This window comes from Epargyreus clarus, unplaced genomic scaffold, assembly GCF_041222505.1.
Source record: "Epargyreus clarus isolate Ecla_fem2 unplaced genomic scaffold, WU_Ecla_fem_2.2 ptg000001l, whole genome shotgun sequence".
Classification (NCBI taxonomy): domain Eukaryota; kingdom Metazoa; phylum Arthropoda; class Insecta; order Lepidoptera; family Hesperiidae; genus Epargyreus; species Epargyreus clarus.
This window is the reverse complement of record NW_027332209.1, coordinates 12,874,917-12,892,479: the sequence shown is the minus strand read 5'-3', so window position 1 is coordinate 12,892,479 and position 17,563 is coordinate 12,874,917. Positions and strand designations below refer to the sequence as shown.

The window sequence follows — 17,563 nt, the reverse complement described above, 5'->3', positions numbered from 1 at the left end:
ATAGGAATGCAAGGAGGAACCGAGACTGCAGTGATATAGGCAGATATTAAAGCGCGAGCCAAGTGATTTTGACGATTGACTCCTAATTATTTGTGCTCATAAAAGAAATAAAGTCCACGAAGGAATTATGGATAACACTGCGAGCTATGTTGGATGATTCAGGATTTAATTTCTATAAGATTTCTATAAGAAATTTATGAGAGGATGACGGAACATGTGACTTCAATTGTGGAAACTTAATTTTAGTTATTGGCTGGTTTACTAGAACGATTTATGCCTATGATCATGGCAATAGAAAATTCCGGAATTCATATTACTGTCGATTCTACAAGACAAAATTGTTTGATATGGAATCAGTCGATGCAATGAAACGAAATGTTATTCAGCATTAGCATTTAGAATTTGGAAAAAATAGTAAAATATGGCAGCACCACCAAGCACGGTGGACAGAATTCGAATTAAATACGTCAAATTCAAATTTGAAAAACACGAAATCAATAATAGGAGTACAGGACGCCCCCCGACCAGGTGGACTGACGACCTGAGGCGGACGGCGGGTAACCGCTGGATGCAGACGGCCCAAGACCGGTAGGAGTGGCGCAGACTAGGGGAGGCCTATGTCCAGCAGTGGAATAGTAAAGGCTGATGGATGGATGATGAAATCAATAAAATGCTATTGTTGTAAAGAAGACAGTCATTATTGTAATAAATTTTGAACGAGAATCTGCGAAAAAGACAGAGTGACGCTTGTTACTTTTTTCTCAGCAGAGAGTTCAGTAAAAGTGAATATGTCGATTCAGGTATACACATGACTGCGAATGAAAGGTGGTTGAAAAATTCATGTATTATCGTATGGTAAGAATGTCGTTGCCAATAAGACAAAAGTTCCCGTGTTCTAGTGCTGTGGAAGTAACAACAAGTCACAATTATAGCATAACTTTGAATAATTTGTTATGTGTTCCAAGCCTCACGACTAACTTATTTTCAATCAATCAATTAATCAAGAATGGGAACAGTGTCGTATTTAAACGCAACAAGTGCTTAATAAGAAATAAATTAGGTGACTTGGGTGCTGCAGACCTTATTAATGGAGTATATAGAGTTAAATCTGAAATACAGGATTGTTTATTGACAACAAATGTAGCCGAGGGAGACATGGCACCGGAGGCTCGGTCATATAAATAGCAATAATACGAGGAAAATGAAAGGTGTGGTTTATTGGACGGAATGTCATATAATGATACATTTAACACAAGCAAGTCGAGCTGTGAAATGTCTTGTGAAGGCAAGCAGTCCTGGTTGCCATTTTCTACAAGTACATGTGCAATAGAAACACTAGAAATTGTCCATTCAGACATTTGTGGACCCATGGAAAGGAAGTCCATGGGTGAGGCTCGATATTTGAAGGCAAAAGCTCTGAAGGCAAAAAGTTAAGAGATAATTTTCAGAATAAAAAGATTGAAATATTGCGAACAGATAACGGTTGTGAGTATTGCAATAAGTAAGTTTTTGAAGCGGGTATTAAAATGAAGGTTTGGGTAGGAGCTGTCAATATAGCTGCTTGTTTAAAAAATGAACAGTAGCTTTAGATAATGAAAATATTCCATATGAAGCGTGGACCGGGAAGATATCGAACTTGCGTATATTTGGGAGTGCAGTGAAGGAACATATACCAAAGAAAAGAGCTAAATGGAATATAAAATGAAAGAAACATTACTGTAATAATATCAAAGGCATAGTATGTATGATCCCGTTAGAAAATTTGTGACAAATAGTAGAGATGTCATCATATTAGAGAGGAAAAGAAAAGACAAGTCTGTTACTGTTTCTATAAGAGATGGAATGACGTATAAAGAAGTCCTAATAAGAAACAATGGTTGCAGGCAATGGCAGACGATGTGAGGTAATTAAATAAATGTTGGAGATGAATTAAATAAATAAATTTAATAAATATTAGAGATGAATTACTGATGATCAAAGACGTAGCTTGAGATAAAGACATAGGACAGAAAGGAAAATGAAGACAATACGCAGACCTAAGACGAAAAGCATAAAGTAGCGATCTAATAGCAGGAGTAAAAGTTTATGTTAATGTTATGAATAAGATTAATGTACTGATTATGGATGTAGAACTAGAAAATGAAGTAGAATTATTAAGGTGAAATATAATACAATTGAAAAAGGTAGAAGGGAAGTGGAAAGTTATAACGACATGAGATGGAAAGAAGAAATAGAGAAGGAAAGGACTAGAGGAACTAGTAAAGAAAGTGAAAATAAAATATGTAATGGTGGAAGATAGATGAGGAATAAGTGATTAAAGAAATGTCAAGGTAAACTAAAACTAATGTTTGGTTATTTAAATAAGTGAAGGAAGCTAGACGAAATTCGATAATATGAAACAAGGATTAGATAAAGCTAGTAAAGTTATAAAAGGTGAAAATAATCATTAGTAATAGTAGATGTATGTGAAGGAAGCTTGACGATACTTAATATGTAACAATAAACAATTTGGAAGTGAAATTAAATAAGGCTCTTGCTGTGTACCAAACGATGCTTAGGTTATAACCACGAAAAGATTATAGAAAGCAATATTTTAGGAATTTATTAGCGACTCCAAATATATCATGACAAGGCTCTTTGACAACTCAATATTATGAGAAAATAACAAACACAGATGAAATATAAGACAATACAGATGATATAAAAAGGAATAAATAGTCAAACAACTTCAATAACGCGTCGTTTACAACTCTATTATAAAAATTGAAATGTGTTATTGGTCAATATATGAAGTTACTAATTTTGATTAATGCAGTGGTTAAAAAATTGAAGTATATAATAACCGATGGTACTATAACTCGGAAGATACGTTAGAGTTGTTGGTGATGAGCTATTAAAATAAATAAAGATAAAAAAATATTAAAATAAAGGAGGGATGTAGTGTATGAGAAGTAATATGAAGGTTCTGTCGTCTCACGTGTACACGCCGCGAACAACGGTACGGTGTGAGCGGGGCACGGTCCCCCCCTCATTCTGCTGGAAGCTGTGGTGTAAGATGGATGTGCGTGCGGTGTGTACAGCAGTGAGCCGATACTTTAACATAAGGTGAAACACAAACAGTACAATACACATACATCTACTATTTTTGCCTTATAACAATGATCCTGTTAATAAAAGATTTTCGGTTCCCGCGGTTCGAAGAGGATCCACAAGTTCAAAAAAGTGGCTGCAACTTGGAGAGTCCGCGATTGAAATTTCAAGTATGCAGCACTGACATTTTATCAGTCATGAGCTTATTAAAGATTAATATAGGGTGGCTTTAACAGTGAAAGTAACATCGTAAAGATAGCGACAGAATTGTATTTGATAAAAAGAAAAGTTCTCAAAAGTTGAGTGAAATCTACCTATCAACGCTTGGCCAATGATGTGGATTTTGGCCTAAACCTTCTCTTTTGGAGAAGAAACCCGAGTTCAGCAGTGGGACAATAATGGGTTAAAAAGGAATGATGACGAACAGCAGTTATTAAACTCTGTTATGTCCTGTCTTAATCGTTGTATGTGACAGAGAAAATTTGCTCCAACTTAGTCGACAGGTGTCAATCAATTGCCGTAAGTCTACAAATCTCATTCGTAAGACTCATTTGTAAAGCTATTACCGCACCATTTAAAAAATTATCAAACATGCCGCTATCTCTATCTCTTGTCAGTGAAATATCACGTCAGTAATTAGCCTAAAAAACACAAATTATCACACCTAATATTAGTCAAGGTATTCCTAAATTGAACTCAAACTTACATACGCTCATTAAATATCTTACGCCCTGACTATAGAGAAGTACTTAAAATGTTTCTTCAATAACATTAATATGCCCAATTTAGGATCGGTGAATGAATACGCCCTGTATCCATACTGAGTGAGCCACTCCTAACCGTAGCATTAATCAGTAGCTTCATATGCGCTAATAAATCGGAATACGATTTTTATTTAGTACTTAGTACCAAACCTGTTTGCAATCCATTGATCTGGAGCGAAGATTAGCAACTAAATGTAAAGGACATTCCTTTTCTTGCATTGGGGAGGGTTCTAAAGATACCCGACTTTCTGCGAGGGACGATCGGGTTATGTGAGATTTATAATAACTTAAACCCCAGCGGTGGTTGTATGTATCCCATGGTGTAAGCTCCAGAAGTACAAAAGACTAAATATGCCCTTCAAAACACTCAAATAAAATCAGGTGTTATATGAAAAAAACAGATGTAGCCAATGATATATGTATCATTGGGTGTAGCGCTAGTCGCAGCTCAAACCATGCAGTTTTACGAACATTACATTTCAATATACTTCATGCTTACTGATATGCATCAACTTATAAAATCATAAATATACCTATAAAATCATAAGCAAAATTGAAATTATTTAAATGTATTCTTTAAATATAAACTTTTTTGACGCATAATTAAATAAGCCATGAAAAAAAGCCGTGGGAAAGTTTAGAAAACGCTTAATGCATTTAATTCTAACATTCTAAATAATGCGATAAAAACATGTCTGCTTTTCTCAAATACTTATGTATCACAAAAATTTTAGTGACGACAATTGCATCATAAGGCACGCCTCCAGTTTGCCAGCCAAAACGCCATGCGCGCTAAATAGGGATGGCGATCTAAGATCGAGTAATGTGATAGATTTTTTGGTATAAAACATGATTTATTTACACCCTTGATTACTAAATTATTAAAACCCAAGAAACAAAGTGTGACAATTCTAATATGCAGAATTGACATTGTGAAGACATTGGATAGATTGATTAATAATATAAAGGCATTAATAAGGCGTTAATTAACACTAAAAATAAATCTGAGATACCAAAAAAATCTAATTTTCATTCTGTGGCAATCACACAACAATTTACTAGGTTTTTTTGGATTTTTTATTCGGTCGTCTTTAGTTGTAGACAGTACAAAAAAGAGTGATGCCTTCTTCGTCCATACCTTACGAAATCAGCAAATAAATCGATCTTTTAGTCTTAGATATTTTTGCGGATCGATTTCCCAGACGTCGTTTTCGGGAATGATCGCCATCCCTAGTAAAATCCATCGGAATCCATGGGTTTTGCAAGCAAGGAAATGAAAGGATAAATTATGTTTGTTCTCGAATACGGGCACATATTCGCTCCATTCAGTTTCCTGCTTGTCACATTTCTGATATTTTATGGTGCTTTGCCATACTCAATTAGCGGGACATTAATAGTTACCTTAATTTATACTTGACTTAAGTTGAAACATCCCATACAAGCTGAGTTTGTATTTGACTAATAAATTAAAAAGTTTTTCTAAATTATTATTTTTATATTAAACTGTCGTTATTTATTTTAAATTCGAGAGTCTAGTGTCTAGCGGTGAATTATAGAGGACAAATTTGTTGCCAAAGCCGTACCTATGTCTGTGCAAATAAATTATTTTATTTAATTAGACCTTTTTGCTACCCGACTAAAAAAGTAAACCTACTAAACACATTCTTTAGCAATGAACCAAATGCATTGTTTTTCATCATTTACAATTTATTACTAGTTTCTACAGTAATTCAATAATAAACCAATACACATTTTGTATAATTACGATTTAATAATACGTAACATTACATTACAAAATGTTTGCCCCTTATACATTTTAATAACACTCCATAATTATGACATACCAAAGACCGCCCGAGGATACATAGATCTTTAACTGCTAATTAAATTAACGAGAGCAAAGCCTGACTTAGTTATCCCAATAAAGTGTGTGACGAACCCACGAACCACGCCAAGATCTTTTAACACCCATAAATATCCGATTAGGGTCTAAATTTGACAGAAAGAAAAGCCAGTTTCCCGTTACGGTAATGTCTGCAATTTCCTTCACATGTAACCAAAATTAGTGGACATGTGTACGGAATGCTAAATATTTTAATTGCATAGTGGCTTTCCTCGCGAGTTTCTTTAAGATTTCATGCAATAATGCAGAAAGTATGAATATGAGACATTAATTGGGTAACTTGGTGTTTTAAGCTATGTTTTGGGTATTATAGTTTTGCCTTCCGCCAAATTCTGCGCATGTATTTGTCGGAGTTTTATTATGTGGTAGAGTTTAATGACTTGTGTCATATTTCGAATTCCCCACCTAGTCACTGAGGTGCCACCGCCTATTTTTGCATTATCCACTCTCTCTTTCTACTGCTATTGCAGTTTCTATATTCTTATAGACTGCTGAAAGATGATATTGGAGAACACGACGCGTTCCAACTTGTCCTCAAAAATAGCAACGCATCTGTGAGCGGCTTCAGATAAATCTATTTGCTTTTTAAGGTCGATTATTTGTTGATGTCTATCAGAGGCATTGTCTACTTATCATAAGATGTACTTCAAGTTCGTGTCGTAATTCAATTTAATAAAAACTCATAAATATACTTAAGTACGATACTGCATCAATTGTTTTCATCTGGAGGCACGGCAGTGCTTCCGCAAGTCGAACAAAAAAAATAAAAAAGCGGCACGACCGTAGCATTCTTTTTATTATCATAGCAATATACGTACACTTTAACACACATTTATCTATATAGAAATTTCAACCTGTGCACTAAACTTAGCAGCCAGCAAGGACGACTTAGGTATTGGCAACTTCCTGTGTTGCAATACCAATGGTTTTAGCTCGTCTGTATTTTTGTAGGTCATGTTTGTAATATATCTTTTATTATAAATGGTCATTAGATACTTAGGATCACAGAACCTTTTATGTATTGGTTGCAGCACCACTGCCACCACTTCTTCCTTACAACGGCAACATCAGTCTGCAGTGTTGTTTAAAATGCTTCAAGTTGTTATTCACGGGTTTATAAAAGTCTACAATATTTTTCTACTTCTACCTTCAAACTTTTACAGTTCCACTTCAGGGCACGGGCCTCCTCTCACGGGCCAGAGTGAGTGGGGTTAAAGGCACATCACCGCGTTCAAGTGCAAATCGATATAATTGACAGAACTTTTTAGAATTCTAAGGCGTGTAGATTTCCTCCCGGTGTTTTCCTATAGCAAGTGTAATGATGAAAATCAAAGGTGCTTGTCTGGGATTTGAATCTCGAATTACCCGAGATTCAACCACTAAGCTATCATTGTCGTCAATAAGTATTAAATTAGTATTAAGTAGTCTACAAACTTAATAATAACTAAACATTAAAGGACAGGTTACTTCTAGGGACTTCAAAATCTACACATCTCGTAATAAGTGGGTGACGCCTCGCTAGTTCGACGGCCCACAGAAACATAATATAGTAAAAGGTAACCGATCTGATTCCTGAGTTACGAAATCCAGACTGGCCCACATATAAACGGGTTCTGTGCAGACATTGATATGTGTTCCGACTAGATGTATGTGTGACTAAGCTACGCCTGACCCATAAAATTTGATAGTCATGTACCATTATGTGTAAATATAGTAACGTAATATATAGTAACGCGCCCGGATAGACAAAAATATTATCTACTTTTATATATAGAAGGACTGATAGAAGGAGGTTTATGTTTATCGACTGTATGTTTTGTATGTCTATTTTTTAGGCATTCTTGTGGCCTAAACGGCTGGATGAATTTGAACATGAAGGTTCGTTGGATTCCACTTCGTCAAACATCTTTGATTTTAAGGCAGCGCAAGTGACATTACTTCTTGGCTTCTTGGCTTACTGGCTTGGCTCTTTCTTTATGGCGCGACTGTTGTGCGGCTTAATTCGTTCATTCTTTTTTATTACATAATTAGGCCTTGTTAATTTTGTTTCACTTTTATGCCCATTCTATGTGATCTACTTGTTGCATCTAGTTTTTATTTCGGTTTCTATTTTCCTCATTAAATAATTGTCTAGTAAGATGTTTTTTCTTATAATTTTAAAACCTAGAACGCTAGTAGAATTTACGCGGCTTTTACAAGTTACATTTACCAAAATCAGAATGATCTTAACACATGCAGTATGTAAATCGCTATATACAAGTAATTAAATTAAATGTCTGTTTGTACTGTTAAAGATTGCGCGATATGAGAATGAAATAAGTTTGAGTTATTTTTAATTACTTGCTAGTTTTTACACCCAGAGTTTCATATTCATGTATGACATTCGTCCTCTATTTCCAAAATAAAACCTAATTATTTCTAAGTGCCTGTTACATATAAAAAGTCCGACAGTAGAACACACATTCGGACAGATAGATAGAATCAAATTGTAAAGGTTTTGTCATTTGACGACGGAACACCAACACGCTTGTATATTAGGCGGAGCTGGCCTGCGAGCCTAGTCTTAAGCTTTTGATTATGCATTAGGATCAGTTAACTAGGGTACAATTCCTTACAGAGGGTATGTCAGGAATTACCTCCGAATGCAGCCTCGAATAGGTAAATTAATCGAGCATTCCACGTTTGAACGACCGACATAAAAATGGCCACGGTTTTTGTGAATCGAGGCAAGTTTTTGACCAATTCCACTTATCAGGCGTTTACATGCCGCGCCGATTTCATCAGATTGGGAGTTGGACGAATATTTGTGTAGATGATATACGGTCGTTTTTATAGAAACTGCAGTGAATTACCAAACAAGAAAATGTTCTTGTAGCTATCTATATGTCCGTTCTGTCCCTTTTTTTATATAAACAGCTGTAAATTTGACATTCTCTCGTGCTCAGAGTCAAAGGAAATTACTATAAAACCGATATTGATATATAGTTACTTCGATTACTTCAAAAATAAATGATGAAATATAAAATTTTTCGAATGAAAATCCGGCATGGCTCGTGTAGAAAACTCTCAAGGTTTATGTCATATATATATGAAAAAGTGGAATAGTACCTAATAAACGTTATGGTTTTAATATATAGGCATCTTTTTATTAATCTTAACAGCACGATGCACTGTCGACTATTGATGTAGGTATAGCTAGATCTGATCAATAGAGAATTACGCTTTGGGTTAGTTAAAAACGTCGTTTTCATGAATCTGTTACTATCCCACTACTGGATACGAGACTCTCAAATTGAAAAGGGTTAAGGTTCAAGTCCATGTGGGTATGTACACTACATTCGCAAAAAATCTAAGTATCTATCTAAAAATATCTAGTCTAGATGAAGGTAGAATTATCCGTGGTTCGTGGTCATTTATATTTGTAATTGCAAACATTGTATCGCCCAAATAGCTCTCAAAGTTACGTAACATACAACCATTCTAGATAAATGTCTACATTGCCACCATCTACAACGGTATGTTTTTTGTGTAAAAATTGTATACATAGCATAAAAAGTTTAGTAAATTAGTTGACATGCCGGATAAATCGAACAATTTTATAATGACGCAAGTAGTATGTGCCAAATGCAATATTTTTTATTGGATTTACGTGAGTGTCATGTACGCCATCTGGTCTACTGCAGCTGGTTAGGTGTCTTCAACCCATTTATTACAGTGCTAAAAAAACAAAAAAAAGCATATATACGGTCGAATTGAGTAACCTCCTCCTTTTTTGAACTCGATTAAAAATAGTGTTTATCTCCGTAAATTAACTTCGGTGGCAACAAAACCCCTCGCAAAAAAGCATAATCACCCTTTACATGTGGTAACGGAAGGAACCTTTATGGTTGGACACCAGCGGCACCTATTTCTGCTTAATGCTTTTGAAGGTGGTAGAAGCCTTTGTGGTTTGACTCCGGCGGCACCACCGCCACACCTATTTCTGCCTAATAACAGCAGTGTTAGGCGCTGCTGTGTTCCGTTTTGAAGGGTGTGGTAAGGGAGACAGATTTTTCTGAGGCGTTCCAGCTTAGTCCTCAGGGGTAGCGGCGCTTCTGTGGCCGACCTCAGGTAGTAATATCTAATCCTATCTGTGGTTGATTACAGATGTCCATGGGCGGCAGTACCCGCTTACCATCGGGTGGACTGCATGCTCGTCTGCTACCTCTATATTATAAAAATAATAATAATAACAGCAGTATTCAGCGCTGATGTGTTGTAGTTTGAGAAATGTGGTACCAAGCATTCCAGTTAGTCTACAAGGGTATCTGGTGCAACCAGGAACCTGATAATAAGGTAATGATGATTTTGTAGAAATTTTTAACACCAAAGAAATCCCCAGCACGTTGCCTATTAAATAAAGATATAATTTTGTGACTTATTTTGAAAAATCATTCAATCAACCGATACGTCACATTCTCGCCACACCGGCAATACATTTCTTTCTATTCCCTTGAGATAAAATTATTATATAACATATCCAAGAAATATTTAATCTAATTTATCGGAATTTGAAAAGTAAACTGTAGGACGATAGGTATCAGTTAAGATTGCGCGTTTTGACGCAAAAACTGAACTCATTCCCGGTTGCAATAACGCCGGCTTCATATGTGACACGAATATGATTACAAAATGCACAAGTTTACACGTGTTAACTAATTATAAAAATCTTGTAAATAGTAAGAAAAAGGAAATAGTGGAGTGGAAAATTAAATTCCCATCAATCTAATTTAAAGTTTCAATGGACTTAGACATTGGTCTTCTTCTTCTTGCGGTGCCTCTCTAGTAATGAAAGTCGGCTATCAGCTTTCTAAATCCCTCACGGTTTTTTGAGAAGCGAAATAGTTCAGCTGCGCTTGCTATCCCGAACCAATTTCGAATGTCTCGCAGCCACCATTTTTTTCTTAGACATTGGTAGCCAACTCAAAATTCGACAAAGTTGTATGCAATTTTTGAAAGGATATAATTAATATGGTTAAATAAAAACGCTATGACAATTTCTTCATCTAAAACATTGTCAAACTTCGATGTTTTGTGGCGAAAAGTTGGATAGATTGACTATTAATACCAGGTGTTAATCATCGATCGCCGTAAATGCAGCTTACATTGTCAGCAGCATGTCTGCTGTCCATGTGTTTTTTACCAAATTAAAAACATTGTTACATAAGCTTTCTGTTTTAACAACTGAATATTATATGATAAACAATATAATTGCCATTCGGGAGTTAAATTATATAATTCTTTTTGTAAGGGATAGAGCTCATTATTTCCAAAAATTAAACAATTTTATTTTTTTATTATAAATTTATAAAATATCAAATTAAAACAAAGAACCTTTCCCTATTTTTAACTACAATAAAAAACTTAATCTAGAATAAATAACTTAAATAAATTATTTACTAAATGTTCCCAAATTCGTCCTAAAGGCTCATTTTAATCAAGAAAAAAGCGAAATAAAGTGCAAAGTACATAGGTATTTATAGATATTGTTAATTTCGAGTTTTTAGAAATGCCTATATATTTACCTGATAGCGTGGATTAAAAAGTTATACATACCATTTTATCTTTATAATAGAACCTTTATTATAATACATTACAGATAATATTGCAGATGTAAATTTAGTAGCTGTTTAAACGTAAGAAAATGGAGAAATTAGTAAACTTAACGATAAAAATGAGCCTTTGAGAAATCACATTCGCGTGATACATGCAAATTTCACTGAAAATGTCCTTAATTTAGAGTAGTTCTCATAAACTTTACATCCAAATTTGCAGTCTTCGAATGATTCCTTGTAATTCCTTTTAGTCATTTTACCTACTAGTCATTAAGTAAACTTTACCGCTAAGCCACGGACTCGTCACGATAAGCGACAGCGACAAGCTTTAACCAAAAAATATAAAGAAATGTATAAAGCTTGCTATACGAATGAGAGACAGGCGACAGCGGATCGCGATCAAATTAAGACCCAAAACTCGCCTCTCTTGTCGCTACTCTCAAGTCCGTGGCCTAGCACTTAGTCTTTATAATCTTAAGACTAAACAATAAATAAATCAAATCATTCAGTCTCATTTTCACCATTACTGGGTTCCTTCGTCGTTTCTTCTGTAGATACTGTCTCCTCCGAGCTGGTAATAACCGGTTCAGTGGTGCTCTCGAGGGTGGTGTTCGCGGTGGTGGACGTCATGCTGTCAGGAAGGTTGTCGCAGTGCCGCCCGCTGATCCCTGGCGGGCAGTCGCACCTGAAGTGACCGTCGCCGGACTCAAGAGACTGGCATTTACCACCGTTCTTGCATGTGCCTTCGTTCTTCTCACAGTAATTTAACTCTGAAACAAGCAGATTATATAAGTTATTTTTAGTAGGTTAAGAATTCTGAGGTCAATCGGGAAATATAAGGTATTTCAATAATATATTATGTACTCGTAAAAAGACTTGCAAATGTAAAATTTCGCCGTCTTTATGGGAACGGCATCAATGACATTATTAAAAAAGTAAATACCATCAGTACTACACACACAGGTTATTTTTAATGATAGACAAATATAGAAAGTCAGATACCATCTACATTGTAACGTCAGCAATAAGTTGACCAATTCATAGTTACATAAGAAATATATAAAGGAGCATACTGCCTTTTAACAAGTGTGTTAATTATATGAACTAAGTCTTCGGGGGTAACAACTTAGGGCTCTTATCTGGGGTTTATTGCAGATGTCCATGGACCATACCATCAGATGAACTGCACGTACGATTGCTTCTTCTACATCATATAAAAAAGAATAATAAAATGATAACAAATTCCTCACCTTCATCACACAGCATGCCGCCCCAGCCCTTCTTACACAGGCACTCCCAGGGGCGGTTGCAGGTGCCGTGCACGCAGCCGGGGTAGCGGTGGCACTGCGCGCACGTGGCGCCCGTCCACCCCACCTTGCAGCGGCACTCGCCCGGCCGCCGGCAGTAGCCGCGCTCGCCGTGGCAACCGGGGGAGCATATCGCTGGGGACACAACACAGATTATCAAAAACGTATCACAATTAAACATATCGCTGTGGAGACGCCACACAGGTTATCAAAAACGGATCAATATAATAGAATGCAGCCTATTGTAAAATATTTGTTATCTTACTGGTACTTGCAAATAAGTCGTAGAAATCAGATAAAGGGCTGTCTAGATTTATTTACGTTAAAAGGGGAGCGGTGTTCATAAACAAGAATACACTTGCAATTTATAGAGTTTAGTAGCTATGTTGATTATTAGTAAAATATTTACATGCAGAAGGCGTATAAATATCGATCTACCAAAAAAATAAGTCAAATCTAACCCAATATAAACTAAATACTGACAGTATTATACTGAACCCTAACAGACCAATTTCATCAGGGAAATAAAAGTATAAAAGTGCAGAGCGAAGACGAAAAGACACAAAAGAAGTTTAGCTATCAAACTCTTCGTTTCTTCAACGACATCAATATCACGAAAACATTATCGCATTGTATGAAGGAACGTCTAGAAACAGTTATTATTAAAGTCTATTTTAAAAACAATATCGACAATATACTCACGTGTTTGGCACAGCAGGCCAGTGTATCCAGGCAGGCACTTGCATTCCAACGGTTTGTCGCAGTAACCATGCTGGCAACCAGGGAGTGGTTGACAGGCGCGGCACGTGGGTCCAGCCCAACCCAGCCGGCATCTGCACTCACCAGGGGACTCGCAGAAGCCACGCGTCGCGTGACAGTCTGATCGGCAGATTGCTGTGGATTGGATGAATACATGGTCAAAAATCATGTTGGCCCAAATTACTTTAGTCTTTTGGGCTAAACAAAATTGTAGACGATTTTGGACTTGTTGCAATCATTACAATTTGAGAAATTGCGATAATTTAAACAACGGATCTGCTCGATTTTTGCTGCTTTCTAGGTCATACTAGATTAATGACCCAAGAGACTTTTAGCATCACTTTAGCTCTAGTGAAAAAACGCTACACTCGGCAACGTTTGAACACCGGTCGCAAGTCACGGCGCTGAGGTCTTAAACACTAAAAAACATATTTAAAAGAAACTCACGTTCAGAACAGAATATGCCGTCCCATCCATCACGACAAATGCACTCAAAGGACACGTTGCAGTAACCATGCTGGCAGCCGGGCAACGGGATACACTTGTTGCACTTCTCCCCGTAGAAGCCTAGCTTGCAACGACACTCTCCAGGACGCTTACAGTACCCTGCAAAAAAAATGAATTACCTAACACATAAACGTAACTTCGTAAGAACAAAAAACACATATTTTGGGAGCTCTTGATAAAGACATGATGAGAAATTTTACCATGATGTGTTTATTTATTGATATACATAAATGTTCCACTGATGATTTAGGTCAAAAGCCTACCACGATGGCAAAGTGCGTGTTGGCTTGTTGGCGTGTTGACTTCACACACCTTTGAAAAATTTTCGTATAGGTTTCCTCACAATATTTTCTTTGCCGTTAAAGCATGTGATAATTGATTCCTAATATCCATATAATTTTAAAAATCAAATGTGTTTTTTTTTATAATATAAGAGTAGCAGACGAGCATACAGTCCACCTGATGGTAAGTGGCTACTACCGCCCATGGACATCTGTAATCAACCCCAGATAGGATTAAGTATTCCTACCTGAGGTCGACCACAGATGCGCCGCTACTCCTGAGGACTAAGCTGGAACGCCTAGGAAAAGTCTGTCTCCCTTACCACACCCTTCAAACCGGAACACAGCAGCGCCTAATACTGCTGTTATTAGGTAGAAATAGGTGTGGCGGTGGTGCCGCCGGAGTCGAACCACAAAGGGTTCTACCACCTTCAACTGGGTGTGTAACTGGGATTAAAACTTCTTCGCCAGATTAAGAGGCCAAATTGCTTATGACTGCTTATGTTCAATGTAAGGATTTATAAAGAGATGAAGTTTACTTACCTAACAGTGGATCGCATCCCTTCTTGCAAATGGGCACGTCACAGAGATCGCCCTGCCACCCCGGCAGGCACTTCGGCTCCCCCTTGTCGTCGCACACGTAGTGGCTGTACTCGCTCTGGACGGCCGGCAGCTCGCACGCCTGGACACTCTTCGGGTAGAGACCAGGTCAGCGAGCGGTGCAGGGTTAGCACAGAGTGTTAGGAGATGTGCGAGGTTAGTGTTAAGTAACACACATTAAGGTAGAAAGAACAAAGACATTAAATTGAAATATAGTGAAGTAAAATACGCAAACTGAGGTAAAGAAAACTAGGAGATTATGTGAAAGAATTTCGTGTTGTCAATGTACATTTTGAATAAATAAAACATTTTGTGAACATGCCGGTTATTCTTTATTTTTACTTCATTTTATTTCATGATTAAAGTAGCAATGTGTATCTACATATGATTTGATCAAGTGTTTGAAGAAGATCACACGATGAAAAGTGTAGAAGTTTAGCCAATATTTAAAATACATTCGTAACACACAGAGTAACAATTCGTTAAATTACCTATGTATGTGAATTAAAGTTATTCTGTAGTCATAGTAATTAATATCGGAACACAATAATACATGCTTCATACGTGCCATGTGGTTTTCTATCCGATAGCATCATACTTTTTCTTAATAATATTATTATTAGATTTCTAACGTAGTAAAAATCTAAGTTTATGTGTCAATCTATGATATAATTCTATGAGGGTTGGGAGTATATAAGTCGAGGACTAAGGAGATCCGCACCTTCCGCAGCTCGGGCTAATTGTGACAAATTTCTAAGAATATTTATTCATCTAAATCCTCCTTCTCGCCCCATCCCTTGGCAAAGATGAGAAAAAAAATCAAATAGAGGATCTTCATTTTGTCACCAACACATTTCAGATTCTACACGACTATTTCCTCTCACTATACTATTGAACAATAGGTCCGTGATAATAAATTTACAACAGATAATAATACCTTACAAATACAAGCCATTGTAAGTAGAAAAGGACATTCACTACGACCTACTTGAAAACAAAGGAATCATTGAACGGAGCGAAGAAAGCTCACGAATTTCTTTTCACTTTTATCTTAAGATATATCGCCAGATTCGAAGATGTGGACAGCGGGACATCAGTTCTTCCTAACAGGACGTAAATACCGCAGTGAGTCACAAGGAACTTTCTAATAACAAGTCGTGAAAGCAACAAGAAAGTGTGCCGTGATGAAAACAGCGGAGAAAACAGGCCGCTCTCAAAATTATGCTTAATCTTTTAAGAAGGTATTAATGTAAAAATAAGGTTAATAAATCAGCAGGTCAGGCTGCAACGTATTGCAGTTCAATAAACAGGTTGGTTTTAGAACCTGTTTGAGACAGGTTGTTTCTGTGGGGATTTTGTGCTGAACAGAATTTGCTTTCTGCCAGGAATCAGTGACTTATTTGGGCATTGCATCCTCACTTGTAGATCGTTCGGGAGGGTTTGAGGGTAATTCGGAAGATATAACTTTGTATATAGAAATAGGTTTTATACAAGTACTGTTTAATTTCATGATAAATACCTATAGGTACAGTGTCCCAGTATAAATATATCAATTCAGAGAATGTAGCGAGTTTAACAATTTATCCAATCAATAAAATTCTCTAATGTTAGGGTACTTAAATTTTCTACAATACACTAGATACTTAAATTTTCTACAATACATAAAACGTCTAAATATGCTTTGATAACATTATTATTAATGAAGTGATAAACAAACAATTTTTTACGGTTTTAGTTAATATGTACCTACTTCATAAGCTATCTCAAGTTTTGACGTTTATTTCTAAAACTACTTAAAATCATTTAATGCTATCGTCAACACAGGAGAAGATTAGCAATCAGACCGGCTACGTGCAGTGCAGGGTTAACACAACATCTAGTGTTAAATAAGTATATTTTACATACATAAGTGAGGAGTCTACATAAAACGAAAGGCTTCCAATTTTCTTACTAAAATCTTCTTTTTAAGTCTTTAATAAATACCTAAAAACAAGTCTATCTTTATTAGATTCACTGAATCCTAAGGTATTATACAACGAGGATGGCGCTCATAGCACATATAGGATTTCCAAAAAAGTCTAGTACCAAAGTAAAAGATTAGAGACAAAAAAAATAAAAAATCATAATATTCCCTTTTCCTCCAGAACTTTTGCACGATATACCAGTGATATCGATATAACACATGATATCAAATAGTGTTTAATATGTAATATGTAGTAATTTTGATCCCTACATAATAGGAAAGTTACAAATTATTACACTCTTCTTAGCTAAATATAGAGTACCGGTGAATTTACTGTGTAATCGTAATACATTTACCTTAAATGTGCGTGTGTTAAAAAACTCATGCAATCTCACCTGCTTCTTCCATTTCGGGAGATACCTCGCCGGCAGTACCACTGGTGTCACACAACAGACGACTACAATGAATACAACGTTCCTCATTCTCACTTACTCCATTTACCAATAACACTAATATTTTACGTTATTTACGGGATCTTTTGACCAATATCAATGCAGTCTACCAAGTGCAGGGTTAACGGTTAGTACCGCGTGCTGCTAGCAACCAACTAGTACTGTTATGCTGTGTTATTGAACTTGAATCGAGCTCCTTTCGCCGCGAGCGCTGTAGAGCCATAGAAGTAGCGGTGAAAGTGAAATTTGTTGGTTTATATTGTGTAACATATTGTTGGCGAGTCGCATGTCGCAAACAGTCTCCATGTTTGAAAACAATGTGGTCTTTGGATGGGTATCTGTT

At 36.4% G+C, this 17,563-nt stretch overlaps 1 protein-coding gene across 2 annotated transcripts; it reads right to left on the bottom strand.

Annotated features, from left to right (window-relative positions):
- Positions 1-11,105: 11,105 nt before the first annotated feature.
- Positions 11,106-17,453, bottom strand: LOC140752104 (uncharacterized). 2 transcript variants are annotated; one of them, XM_073086397.1, is made up of 6 exons: positions 17,164-17,453; positions 14,749-14,887; positions 13,865-14,023; positions 13,361-13,552; positions 12,602-12,793; positions 11,106-12,121 (listed from the first exon to the last, which is right to left on the bottom strand). In XM_073086397.1, exons 1-6 carry the CDS (start codon positions 17,248-17,250, stop codon positions 11,853-11,855), a joined length of 1,038 nt encoding a protein of 345 aa, XP_072942498.1. In that variant the 5' UTR covers positions 17,251-17,453; the 3' UTR covers positions 11,106-11,852. The 2 variants fall into 2 exon arrangements, with proteins under 2 accessions (XP_072942498.1, XP_072942415.1); XM_073086314.1 differs by having other exon boundaries at positions 11,107-12,121; positions 14,749-14,896; positions 17,164-17,442.
- Positions 17,454-17,563: the final 110 nt, after the last annotated feature.